The sequence below is a fragment of the Aotus nancymaae genome, unplaced genomic scaffold (assembly GCF_030222135.1).
Source record: "Aotus nancymaae isolate 86718 unplaced genomic scaffold, 86718_ANA_hifiasm-v0.15.2.pri h1tg000010l, whole genome shotgun sequence".
NCBI classification, from domain to species: Eukaryota; Metazoa; Chordata; class Mammalia; order Primates; family Aotidae; genus Aotus; species Aotus nancymaae.
In genome coordinates, this window is record NW_026988421.1 from 71,939,135 (window position 1) to 71,953,430 (window position 14,296).

Here is a 14,296-nt window from a genome sequence, read left to right on the forward strand (position 1 = left end):
CTCAGCCTCCCGAGTAGTGGAGACTACAGGCCCACACCACCAAGCCTAGCTAATTTTAGTAGAGACAGGGTTTCACCATGTTGGCCAGGCTGGTCTCAAACTCCTGACCTCAAATGGTCTGCCCACCTCAGCCTCCCAAAGCGTTGGGATTATAGGCGTGAGCCACCGTGCACAGCCTGTTTTTGAATATCTTTGATTTGCAGTTGGTTGAATCTACAGATGGAGAGACCACAGAAATGGAGGGCCAACTCCATATATCTTTACCCTCTCCCTAAATAGAATTTTGAAACTCCTACTCCCTTCTGTAAGATATTGTCTAGTATTATAGTTCCATCTTTTTCAAAACCTCAAATTATCCATTATTATTATTGTCTTGTAGGTCAACTTTTTTAGACTGGCCTATAGTATCTGCGCTAATCATTTCTTCTGGTATCTCAGATTTTCTATCCAGGATAATTTTTTTTTTCCTTCCTGAAGTACATCCTCTAGAATTTCCTTTAGAAATCAACCAGCTCAAATTATTTTCGAAGTTTTTAAATTTTGTCCTTTTCTTTGAAAGATAGTTTTATTCCACACAGTTATTTTTCTGTCATACTGAAACTTTTATTCCATTGTTTTCTGGCTTTTATTGTTGTAACCGAGAAGTCTGCTATAAGGCTAATAGTTTATTCTTTGTAGTAATTTGCATTTTCTGTCTGATTGACAAAAGAAGAAGTAAATATCTTTGCATAGTTTTATATTATGTGTCTGTGATAATTGTTAATTATTCACTCTTAGAATATTGCCCCCTCTCCTCTCCTGTGGGACTCAGATTGTATATATGTTAGACTTTCCATTCCAGCTGCCATGTGTCCTAACCTCCTGAGATTTAGATTAACCTTCTCTCATGTTAGATTTCTATAAATGCCCCATGGATGTGCCACTCCTAGTCTTCACTCTGCCTTTTCACTCATCTTGTCCCTTCTTCTCCCACACAGCTCATTACCACTCCTCACTGCTTACACACATTCTATCCGGCCTTCAAGGGCTACCTCACATTCCCGTTCAGTGCCTCCACAGAGCCTTCCCTGATTTCTCAACCTCTTCCTTCTTGTTTATTTCACAGCACTGACCATACCTTGCATGAGATAGCATGATATAGAACAGGGAGAGCACTGGACTTGGAGTCCGAGTTCAGATTTGACTCCACCACTTAATAGATTGTCTGTGACTATTAAGCTCTGTGACTTTGGGTCAATCTCTTCTCTTCCTGACATTCAGTGGCCTCATGTGAACTGGTGATGACAGGGTTGGTAGGAAGATCAAAGGAGAAGGGTCACAGAGGCCCCAGATAGTGCCCAGGGCTGACTGTGACATAAGCGTCTTATGGGAGCCTCAGTGTGTCCTTAGCTGACACAATGGAAGCCATTTCTGGGAAGATAAGGGTCAGGGAGCCAGATATCAATGGTATACTGTGAAATGTAGCTATGAAGCAATTGTTAAGTGAGGAAGCCCTCACTGAGCTGAAATCCTTGGCTTCAAACCATAATCCTTCAATCCATTTTCCACACTTGAACATTCTTGTATCTTCTGTATAAGAAATATCAGTGGCTGCCCACTGCCCTCGGAATTAATCTTCTGATGGTATGGAGAGCCCTTTGGAGGTTGACTGCTGCCTATTGTACACGTCTTGCCATGACCATCTCCCACCTTAGCCCGCCCTCCAGCCACAAATAGATGTGCTAATGACCCCTCTTGTCCCTTTCTGAACTCAGTCTGTCACTTCTGCCCCTGGGCTCCAGAGCTGGGTGGGGGGTCCCTCTTCTAGGCACAGCCACAGTGCCTGAGCCCATAGCTTATGTGGCCTTTATGACCATTGCTCACAGTTAACCTTTTATTTTTTATATTAAAAAATTCCCATCAATCTTCATTTTTGTCCAGAGTCAGAGCTTCTGGAAGGCAGGGACTGTGTCTCATTTACTGCTGACTCCCAGGTGCCCAGCTTGGAGCCCGGCTTCTAGGCTTCATACATTAAAGGGAGGAAGGAAAAAAGGAAAGAAGCAGGGAGAGAAAATGTTCCTGGAAACTATAGGAAAAACAATGTTTACCATTTTCTGGGGATGAGAACTGGCTCAGAATCAATCTTCAGTTGCATTCTCCAATATTCATTCTAAAACTGTCACCCTGGAGTGTTGGCTGGCCAGGCTGTATCCCTTAGCCAGGGCCCAGTCATTAGCAGAGTGAGAAAGTTTCAAGGACTGACAGTGTGCCTGCTCCCCAGCTGGAAGGGGTAAGGTGGGGCCTTCCCCTGTTTCCTCAGCCAGGAGGTTGTAGAGTGCTCAGAAGCGGCAGAGGTGGATGATGATTCATGCTTATTTCCCAGACACTCTGCAGCTGACTGAGAGGTAATCCAGGGGGAGAGAGAGATGACAGGGTGATATGGTTTGGCTGTGTCCCCACCCAGATCTCATCCTGAATTCCCAAGAGTTGTGGGAGGGGCCCAGTGGGAGGTAATTGAATAATGGAAGCAGGTCTTTCCTGTGCTATTCCTGTGATAGTGAATAAGCCTCATGAAATCTGATGGCATTATAAGGGGGAGGTTTCCTACACAAGCTCCTCTCTTTGGCTGCTGCTGTCCATGTAAGATGTGATTTGCTCCTCCTCACCTTCTGTCATGATCGTGAGGCCTCCCCAGCCATGTGGGACTGTAAGTTCAATAAACTTTTGTAAATTGCCCAGTCTTAGGTATGTGTTTATCAGGATCATGAAAATGGACTAATACAGAGGTCAAAGTGAATGGGGAAGGAAAACAGCTTCTCCTTGCAAGTATCCTACACTAATGCTCTTGAGGGGTTGGGTTTTCTATGGAATGCTGTTTGCTATCCTGAACGATGAGGTTATATTACCTTTGATTTTGTGCCAAATTGCAATTTTGATGTCTAGGCAAGTGTATTAGGCCATTCTTGTATTGCTATGAAGAAATACCCAAGACTGGGTAATTTATTAATATATAGAAAAGAGGTTTAACTGGCTCACAGTTCTATAGGCTGTACAGGAAGTATGATTCCAGCATCTGCTTGGCTTCCGGTGAGGCCTCAGGAAGCTTCCAATCCACGGTGGAAGGCATATCACATGGCGAGAGAGGGAGCAAGAGAGAGAGTGAGGGGGAAGATGCTACACACTTTTTTTTTTTTTTTTTTTTGAGACAGAATTTCGCTCTTGTTACCCAGGCTGGAGTGCAATGGCACGATCTTGGCTCACTGCAACCTCTGCCTCCTGGGTTCAAGCGATTCTCCTGCATCAGCCTCCTGAGTAGCTGGGACTACAGGCATGTGCCACCACGCCCGGCTAATTTTTGTATTTTTAGTAGAGACAGGCTTTCACCATGTTGACCAGGATGGTCTCGATCTCTTGACCTTGTGATCCACCTGCCTCAGCCTCCCAAAGTGCTGTGATTACAGGCGTGAGCCACTGCGCCCGGCCTGACGCTACACACTTTTAAACAAGCAGATCTCACTTACTATCCTGAGGACAGCACCAAGGGGATGGTGCTAAACCATTCATGAGAAATCCAGCCCCACGATCCAATCACCTCCTACTAGGCCCCACCTCCAACTCTGGGGATTACAATTCAACATGAGATTTAGAGGGGACACACATCCAAACTATATCAGCAATATCAAAGAAGGGGCAGAATTCACAGAGACCTGGACAGTCTCCTAGAAATGGCCCAGCTAAGTTTATGGTGCAGGCTGGGGCCCCTTAGGAGGAAGTCATCTTCAATAGCCCATGTTTGAGAGCATTGAGTGTGTGTTTATCCAGGGTTGTGGGGGCCACACAGCCTGACAGTCCTATCACCATTGTAGCTACCAGCACCAGGCAGTCTGCAACACTAACATATGTAGAATCTGTAGTGCATCCAATGCAGCTAGTTATATCATATTAGATATTTATTGTGTTTTTTTGAGCACTTTTCTAAACATATTCATGCATTAACTTAATTAATTCTCAAACAGCCTTAAGATGTATCTATTAATATATCTACCACTTAATAGATGAGGATACCAAAATGGGTTTCAGAGAGAAAATCTTGGTCAGACTGATTGAGAGCCCCAGAGCAAAGACTGCCTGCCAGAAGAGTCCTGCCTTGGGTAGGAGTGGTGGCTCTGGCACCCCCATGCCCTGCCCTTGGCTGGAAGCAGCCTGGGGACAGCATGACCCCGTGGAGGACCTGAAGGGTACGATGCTGCTGCTCCCAGCAACAGGTTTCTGTCCTGGAGGGAGCCCTGGGCAGGTCACTCTTATGGCAGCCACAGGCGCCAGCCTTGACCGGCTCATAGCCTATTTACTAATCTACTGTAGGGTTTTGGCAGGAAGTCACGAAAACCCAAATGTGGAATATCCAACACAGTCTCCTCGGAGATAAAGGGTTTCCTGATCAGCTGAGCAGGTTGCACACTGAACGGGTGACCTGAGGGGTGGGGCTAGTTGGAGAGACCTAGTCCTTTTACTACAGAGCACCTGAAAAATAAACACTGCCCCATGCAAGAGGGAGTGTTTGAGGATTGATGTGCAGGCATCGCCTTTCCCAGTCAAGCTGTAGGCTTTGTGGTTTTGGCCCACAGAGGCATAGTCTTCTAATTCAGCTACTCAGAAGGTCATGTTTTCCTAATTTGCACAAAGGTAGAGTGTGTAGGCTGCCCATAGCCCATGATTCTGGGGAGAGAAGAGAATGGGGTTTCAAGGAGGAGTCAGGGTCAGCAGGAGTGAAGGGGGCTGGGATGTGGCTTCAGTCCAAGGTCAGCTTGTAGGGGAACAGCCGGTACTGAACAGTGTGATGAGCCCAGAGGGGTAGATTGGGGCAGGGCATGGAGCCTGCTATTTGCTGTGCCTGAGCCTGGGCTCTCTGGAAGTCAGGGGAAGCTGCTCAAGGGTTTCAGGTGGGTGAGACACATGACATATTGTCACTTTGATGTTACTGGTCATTTTGGCACGTTAAAAAGTCAAGCCCCCAAAATGTGTTAGCAAGTGGTGTAGGAAAGAGACCCCTTGCACATTCTTTTAAAGCATTAAAATACTTTAAGATAGAAGTACTCCATAATCCCAGCAACCCTATTACTGGGTATTTATCCAAAGGGTATGAAATCAGTATATCAAAGAGATATCTATACTTCCATGTTGATTGTAGCATTATTCACAATAGCCAAGATAGGGAATCAACCGAAGTGTTTGTTTGTTTATTTATTTATTTATTTTTATTTTTATTTTTAAATAGGGCCTTGCTCTGTTGTCCAGGCTAGAGTGTAGTGGCTTGATCATAGCTCACTGCAGCCTTGAATTCCTGGGCTCATGTGATTCTGTCACCTCAGCCTCCTGAGTAGCTGGAACCACAGGCATGTGCCACCATGTCCAGCTAATATTTAAAATTTTTGTAGAGACAGGGTCTTGCTATGTTGCCCAGGCTGGTTTTGAACTCCTGGGCTCAAGCGATCCTCCCACCTCAGCATCCTAGCATGCTGGTATTACGGTCATGAGGCATCACACCCAGGCCCAATCCAAGTGTCTATTAACAGTTGAATGGATAGAGAAATATGGTATATCCACATGATGGAATACTATTTGGTCTTTAAAAAGAATGAAATTCTGTCATTTGTGACAACATGGATGAACCTAGAGGACATTATGCTAAGTGAAGTAAGTCAGGCACAGAAAGACAAATACCTCATGAGCTCACTTATATGTGGAATCTAAAAACATTGAACCAGAAGCAGAAAGTGGAATGGTGGTTACCAGGGGCTGGGAGAGGCAGGCACTGGGGAGGCGTTGGTCAAAGGACATAAAGTTTCCTTTAGACGGGAGGAATAAGTTCAAGAGATCTATTGTACAGCATGGTAACTATAATTAACAATATATTATATACTTGGAGGTTGCCAAGGAGTTTTTGTTTGATTGTTTGAGAAAGGATCTTGCTCTGTCACCCAGGCTGGAGTGCAGTGGTATGATCACAGATCACTGCAGCCTTGACTCCTGGGTGCAAATGGTCCTCTTGCCTCAGCCTCCCAAGTAGGTGTGCATCATCATGCCCAAGTTATTTTTTAATTTTTTTTTGTGGAGATGGGGGCCTCGCTGTGTTGCCCAGGCTGGTCTTGAACTACTGGGCTCAAGTGGTCCTTCCACCTCAGTTTCCCAAAGTGCTGGGCTTACAGGCATGCACTACTGTACCCAGTCAAGAGGGTAGACTTTAAGTGTTCTCACCACTAAAAAATAAGTAAGTGAGGCAATGCATATGTTAATCTTAAGTGGATTGATTTAGCCATCCCACAATACATATGTATATCAAAATGTCATGTACACCATAAATATATACAATTTTCATTTATCAATGAAAAAGTAATAAATGTTATAATAAAGATACTTGTCTAAGAGAAAAAAAATTGAATCTTTTTTGACTGTTAGTCTCCCACCCTAGTAACACTCACCTCCTGTCCAACCCTGGACCTGCCTGGGCTTCAGCTTGTGGTACTTAGAGTGGGGATGAAGGTGACATCTTCTGGTCCTTCTTCCTTCCAGGCCCTGGCCCTGTCTCTCATTCCCCATACTTATCTCCCTGGTGCAGCCTCCTTTACGGCCCATGTGTTCTGGTGTTGGGGAAGGGAGGCAGGTGAGGGACAGTGCCGAGTTTTGGGGCATCCTGGAATTTCCCTTTTGGTCCTCTTTTGGCCGTCCCTGCTTTTCTGCATGAAGCCCCCAAGGCCTTCTGTGGGGCAGCACCGGGGTGCATCCTCCCTCTTTCATGAGGCAGTGTTTATTTTTCAGGTGCCCTGTGGCGAAAGGACTCCTCACTTCCTTCCTTGTCTTACTTTTCCTCCTTTTCTGCTTCTAGAGCTTGACTGGGGAGGGTAGCTGGCTTGGATGCCTCTTGCTGTAAGTCCTGGGCGAGGAGGAAATAGGTGGCCCCTGATTGCGCCAATTGTCTTTAAAATGTGGAGCATTTGGCAGTTTGGTTGGCTCTGTGTCCTCTGCCTTGGGCACAAGGGAAGTCTCGAGTGTGCCCTGTGAGGCAGGAGAGTGATGGGATAGGAGGCTGACTGCAGCTTACTCGGGAGTGGCATTGGGGACTGGGGAGAAGTCACAGGTATGCAGAGCCTCTCAGGGTTGTGGAGATGGGCAGCCCAGCCCCTCTGTCCCTCTGCCTATCACTGACAGTGTGGAAAGGGTAAGTCCATAGGTGAGCAAAGGGACAATGTGTTGCAATTCACCTCTCCTCCAAAATAACAGATGATAACAGGATCCAGCATCTCCACAGCTATTCTCCGTGTATGAAATGAGTTTGAATCCTTTATTCAAATTGAAAACCTTTAAAGTATTTGGGTTATGATCACCTAAATGTCAAAGGACATTGGAGACATTGAGGGCTTGGCTGAAAATTCCGTAGTCAGGTCGGCAGAGGTTGGGGGTGCAGGTAATCTAGGTCTTCTGGCTTCCCCTCCTCTTCCCACCTCCCTGCCTCTGGAACCTGCTTTACCAAACACATCACCTCTCCCGTATCACCCAGATGACAGCAGTTCCCTGAGAGCATTTCAGGGGATTGCTACCAGCATATCAAAAACTCCAAGGCCAGACTTGACTTCCAAATTGTGATGACACCATGTTGTATAGGACTGCAAGTCCTGAAAAAGTTTTGATCTTTGAGCTGAAGTGAAGCTCAATTCTATGTCCCTATTAAGGAACTTTTTGCCTGGTGTCCACAGGAATTTGGAAGAAGTCTTTTTAGTTTTTAAGGGAAAACCCTCATTTTAGGTGCTCACTTATCACACCAGAGAGGTAAGTGAGGCAATCATCAGCAGCCATTCTGGAGTAGTCTTTCAAGCAGGCCTCTTAAGGCTTTTCACAAGCCTGTTGACTTGTATTTATAATCAATAGATGCTATAATCACAGCTCATTACTAATTGCTTGCTTACCCAATTAATCCAAATCAGCATGGCTCAATATGGAGGAAAGCATGCTTAACCCAGGTCCCAGTAGGACTTCTGCCCCCAGGCTCATGGCGGTGGCGCTGGGCCAAGATGCCCTCTCTGTGGCCGGACGCATGTGCTTGGCCAGCCCCTGGGGCTCTTTCCTTCCTGGCATCCTGGACTATGTGGATGGCATGTGCACTGAGCCACAGGGTAAGGGGCAAGGAGGAGTGGAGGATTGTGGGGAGGCTGTTGCAGAACCTGCTTTTTATTTTTTTTTAATTTTAAAAATCAGGAATCATTAGCCGAGAAGATGCGGAAGATCTCCTGGAGAACATGACTGAGGGAGCATTCCTGGTCCGGGTCAGTGAGAAAATCTGGGGTTACACCCTCTCCTACCGCCTGCAGAAAGGGTTCAAGCACTTTCTTGTGGATGCCTCTGGGGATTTTTACAGCTTCTTGGGAGTGGACCCCAATCGCCATGCAACGCTCACGGATCTCGTTGATTTCCATAAGGTATCCCTCATAGGATTCTAATGGGGGGTAAAACTGGTGGAAACTTGAGTTGAAGAGAGACCTAGAGCAAGGGAAGCAAACTGCTGGCTCAGGGCAGTGGGGCTGGAGGGTCTCAGAGATGTAGAGCATCACGGCAGAAGAGACCAGAGGTTGTCCACACTGGGCCCTGGGGCCCACTGTTCTGTTTTCTGCTTCACTATCTGGAGCACGTGGGTACCTCTCACCCTGGTCTTCAAGGCTCTTCTCACCTTGGGTACCTGAGTGCTCCCTCCTGTTAACACAGAACTGGATGATCATCCCTTTCTCCAAGCCTGGGTCTCATCTCCAACTCATTCCTGAGAACGTCTTTCATGAGGACCTCTGAGGCCCCTGGCAGCTTCTGAAAGTTAGCGGAAGTGCAGCAGGCAACCCTGTGATTAGAGAAGCTTTTCTAGTGGTGGAGTTACCATGTCTCTTATTTGAACTCCAGCTTTACCACTTGGTATGTGTGTGACCTTGAGCCAGCACCTTAGTCTCACCAAGCATCAGCATCCTAGCCTGGCAAATGGAGGTAAATAAAACTTAGCTCGGACCCTGTGAGCATTAAATGAAGTCAAGTACACAGCAGTGCTCTGTGGCTGTGAAGTGCTTATGGAGGATCTTGTTTCTTGGCATTCTTTTCGTTATTTGTCCTCCTATCAGGGACCGTATATTGGGAAAGATGTTGTCTTCCAAATAGTGTATGTAGTAAGAAGCAACGTTTATGTTCGTGTGGCAATTGGCATCAGTAGTAACTGGGAGAAAGCCAGAGGTAGAACTCAGTGACCCGAAAGGGCAGGACAAATGATTCCGAGAGGCAGAGCGGTAGTAGCTCAGGTGTCCAGCAGCTAACCAAAAGCTTTGCGTGTGTAGATAGTTTCACAGAATGACCTGACGGCCTCACTGGGCTTTTGCTATAATAGGGACTAGTAAGTTTGTATTGCTTTCTCTTTGTCTCTTCATGGAGGTCCCTAGAACTTCAGGGACAGCTCTTGAGCTTTTGAGTAATACACATGGAGAATCACCCATTCACAGATACCCCGGCACTGAGTGTGGAGTACTGGCTGGAAACTGGACTAACCAGGATCAAGGTCAATTGCTACCTGTTGGGAAGAGCCTTCTAACAGAGGAAAGAAAAAGGGAGGGAATGTGAGGATATTGGCATGTTCTCTGTGTCAGGCACTGAACCTACTGTTCTACCTCCATGCTCTTATTTAATCTTCCCGATAGATAAGTGAGGGAGGCATCTTAGCCCCATTCCACTGATTAGGAAACCAGGGCTAAGTTTTCTAGTTAGGACCAGGAGTTAAGCCTCAGGCTGTTTGCCTCTAAATAATGTACTTTTCCCACTAAGCCACATTGTTTGCTTTTCCTCTATAATAGCAGCTGTTTTAGCAGTGATGAGCTCCTTGTCCCTGAAAGTGTTTCAGGCAAAGGATAAATGCCACTCCCTCAGGACAGGTTCAGGAGAAAGGCTAGACCAGAGATCTCTGAAGGTCTTTGTTCTCTTCCAAATTGAAACCTTTGAGACAATTTCATTTCTAACACTAAGGAGAGAGATCATTTATGCATGTGGAGATCTGGTGGCCAACTTCTATAAATTAAAATTTTAATTATACAATTCATGATTACATTCTAAGAAAAATCAAATACAATTTGATTTTTTCAAATCTCCATTTCCATCCTCTACTTTAATTATCAATTTGTCATGTATCTATCTAAGTATCTCCTGATTAGTAATATAAAAACTTATGTACATAAGGAAATATATAGTTTTATTGTTTCAAATCTCCATTTCATTTCAAATCTCCATTTCCATCCTCCACTTTCATTATCAATTTGTCGTGTATCTACCTAAGTGTCTCCTGATTAGTAATATAAAAACTTATGTATGTAAGGAAATATATAGTTTTGTTGTTTTTCATATTAGTTGCATAGTTTTTGTAGAGACAAGGTCTTACTCTGTTGCCTAGGCCGGAGTGCAGTGGTGCGATCATAGCTCACCGTAACCTCAAGATCCTGGGCTCAAGTGATCCTACCACCTCAGCTTCCCTAGTAGCTGGGGCCACAGGCATGCACCACCACACCCAGCCCAAGTTGCATAGTTCTTTACATATGAATGAGTGACTTGATTTTTTAACATGCTTACTAAATCATTGAATGCAGTTTTAAAAAGTGTGGTCCCTAGAATGAGGCTGCTGAATTTTAAACCCTAACTTACTGTATTTGACTTCGGACGATTGCTCAACTTTCGTGCCTTAGTTTCCGCCTTAGTAAAGTGGGTTTAATATTTAATAGTAGCACTCAACTCTTCGGGTCACTGTAAGGTTTTAATGAAACATTACTGTGTAAAGTGTTAAAACAGTATACCTGATACTTGTAATTTCAGGACATGCTGGCTGTCATTAAAATGTAGCTATGAGCTCTTCCTATGTCAGTTCGTATACCAAACCTTGTAAATGCCATGTGGTATTCCATGGTATGGATGCATATTACAGTATAATTACCCATTCTCCTTTTGATGGCCACTTATCTGTCTTCTGATTTTTCATGATGTTGAACAGTGCGACAGAGACTTCCCTGTGTGTGTCACTATGGATACGTGTGCAGTATTTCTCTAGGATGGTGTTGGAACTGGAATTGCTGGAGAGAAGAGTATGCACATTTTAAATTAGAAAAGATCTGCCAGATTGCCCTCCAAAAATGTGGTGCCAGTTCAGTCTCCTGCCAAAACTATATGAGGCTGTTTCCCCACACTGCTGCCAACACTGGGGCCTATCAATCATTTCATTTTTCTTCATCAGATGGGCAGACATTGAATCTACTGTGGTTTAGTTTGCATTTGTCTGATTACCACTGATGCTGAGGATCTTTTCACACGTTTCATGGCCACTTGGATTTCTTCTGTGAGTCGTCCTTTTATATCCTTTGTCCATTTTTCTATTAGGCGGTCTCTTTCTCACTGATGGGACGTTTCTTTCAGCTGCTGAATTGCTCTTTAGTTATGAGCATTCTGCTCTTCAGTTCTTCTACTTAAATTTTTTCCTTTTAATTTAAATGGTCATGCTTTTGGTTTCCAGGTTCTTTAATTGGTTCTTTTTTTTTTTTTAAATGCCCATTCTTGTTTCATAGATGACTTATTTCTTATTCCGCTGAGGAGAGATTAATGCACATCTCTTAAAGCCTCTTCTGTTTGCTTTATAGACTTGATATTTTCCTGGAAATCATTTCTGTTGTTGAGTTCAGCATCTTTCTTTTATGGTTATATTTTTCCTTAAATGCCTATAAATTTTAGGCTACGAAGTGGTCTTCCAACTTTAAATTTTCTGTCTATCATGAGTGGATACAGTTTTGTTTCCCAAATCCAGTGTCTTCATGCTGTAGGGGTTGGAGTTGACCGTGAATGGCTCATCTTTTGGGCATAGGGACTGTCTGAACTTTTTGGGTCTCTTGGGGCTTCCAAGGAACTGTGTGCATCTCCTCATTCCCTGACCTGCTGGAGGCAAACACCTACTGGAGTTCCTCAGCCCTTCCTCAGCTTGCTGTAGCTGCTGTCCCACACTGACTCCTCTGACAAGCCCCTCCTGCATGTCTTTTGTTTTTCAAGGATTCTTCAATATGTTTCACTCTGTTGATGGCATTCCTTTTTGTTTTCCAGTACTTTTTATGAATTTATTTCTTTTTAAAGGCAGATTTTTTTCTGTCATTTCTAGAAATCTGAATGAGGGGAGACAGATGCATATTCTTAGTTTCTCTGTCTTGAACCAGTCTCTCTCTCATAGGAGTTTATTTCCCTATCTTGATTAAAAGTGGATTTTCCTTTTTTTCTCTTTTAGGAGGAAATTATCACTGTTTCAGGAGGAGAATTGCTTCAAGAACCCTGTGGACAGAGGGACAGCCCACCAGACTACCATCTGTTGTTTGAATAATTTTTTTTCCTTATCAGTTGGATTCTTTGGGCATCCTGTTTTTGAACTCAACTTAAGAATTTCTTAACTCAAATCCTATGGCCTTCTGGAAGATCCACAACTATCCAGAGGAAAAAGTAGATTAATATGTCTCAAGGGATATGACATATGTGGCATAGGGCTGCTGATCTTATTCCCAGTGATCGGGACAGAAATTGCTAATAGCTCATGCAACTCTTTCATGAAGAGCTTAGCAAGAAACAAAAGCCTGTTTGTCTTGGCTTCTGTAAACTGAGCTCTTACAGTGCGTGGACCATGTTTTAATAATCCAAAATAATTCTAGTGCCGAACCCTGAATTTAACATGTGGTAGACATTCAGTAAATGTTTGTTGAATGAATGCACTTCTAAAAGTTTTCCAACAAATAAGCAGTGGTTTATTTTAAATTATTTCCTACTTGTCACTCTATAAAATCATGGTGATAATAGAAGATTGTAAAGGATTTCTATGGAGGACGTAAATGCTGCATCGTTCATAATCTCCATTATTACTCTCATTGATGTTATCATTGGAATTATTATCTAAGGTGAGCCCCAGTTTTCAGGGTAGCTGGTTGACACGGTTCTTCCTTATTTAACCTCTTCTTTTGCTACTCTCCTGTATCTTTGAATCATATCTTGTTTCTGGTTTTGCAGTGGTTTTATGTAATCCTGCAGACATCCTCAAGACCTGGGATGAGTTACAATTGCAAGAATGGTTTTTAGACATCTGATAAGGCCTACGCTCTCTGGAATGCGGCCCTATCTATGCAGGTTACTCCAATTATTAGCTCTGTCCTCATTGTCCTTTTAATTCTCTTGTCAACTTAATCTCAGTATGTTTCTTACATTAACAAGAAGACTCACCCAATAACTCCTCAATGGGTGATGGTGTCTGTTGGTGCATACTTATGTTCCACAGTTATGGCTATATATACAGAGATAGTATATGGTGAAGATTACAGTCTTTACAGTTAAGAAGACTTGGGTTCAGATCCTCATCCTGGAACTTACTAGCATTATAGTGCAGCATTGTGTTTGGTGAGAGGAAAAGGATGAATGGACTCTAGGGATGTTAGGGAACGATTTACTTTACTCAATGGCTGTATCAAACATCTCCTGTGCCCCATTTCTTCTCTTGCCTCACCTGTTCCTTAGATCCTTGGTCACTTTTCTCCCACCAGCCACCATCACTGTAACCAGTTGTGCATGAGCTCTGCTCTTCCTCCCTATGTTGGTCAGGATCACATGAGCATAAGCCAATGGTATCCTGCTGCGTGTTTCATCTCCCGTTGCTGCAGAGGAATGAAACAGAAGAGATGGGAAATGAATGCCCCATGTGATGAATCTTGGATGAATGGGAATCACAGGCTGGTAGATCGCTGCTTCTCCCTTCTTCCTGCAGGAACTATTCTGAGAGACATCTATTTGTATGTTCTTTTAGAAGACAGTCCTGCAAAATGGAGCAACCAGTCATGATGAAACCAAGTGGTGGCCGGATCAGTATGACACCCCCCTGCCCCTGTTTGTTCCTCCTCCTCTGCCTTGCCTCTCCTGCTGCTGTGGGATTGCACTTCTGAATGAAGTAGCAGCTTATAAGCTTTTGCCATAGGCTCTGCCTTTTGGGGAATCCAGGATAAGAACCTATCATACAGAAGTGTTCAATAATATCAATTTTGCACCTCAGCTCCATGGCTTCCTCCAGTCTGCCTGTCTCACTAAATGCGTAAAGTGAAATGATGGAAGGAACCTGCTTTTTGAACTCTAACGTGCCTTAAAATCATAACTGATTATCACTAAAATTGCCTTATTTTATGGACTCAGAGGAACCATGTTTTAGTTTTGGCTCCCTGATTTACCAACTATGTGACTTTGTTCAAGT

At 44.1% G+C, this 14,296-nt stretch overlaps 1 protein-coding gene across 1 annotated transcript in view; it reads left to right on the forward strand.

The window, feature by feature from the left end:
* Window positions 1-13,945, forward strand: part of LOC105708790 (SH2 domain-containing protein 4B) — a 101,729-nt gene extending 87,784 nt beyond the window's left edge. The window contains exons 7-8 of the mRNA XM_064373705.1: window positions 8,230-8,450; window positions 12,305-13,945. Of these exons, the coding sequence (XP_064229775.1) occupies window positions 8,230-8,450; window positions 12,305-12,397 (314 nt within the window). The 3' untranslated portion in view covers window positions 12,398-13,945. The remainder of the gene's footprint in view (window positions 1-8,229; window positions 8,451-12,304) is intronic.
* Window positions 13,946-14,296: the final 351 nt, after the last annotated feature.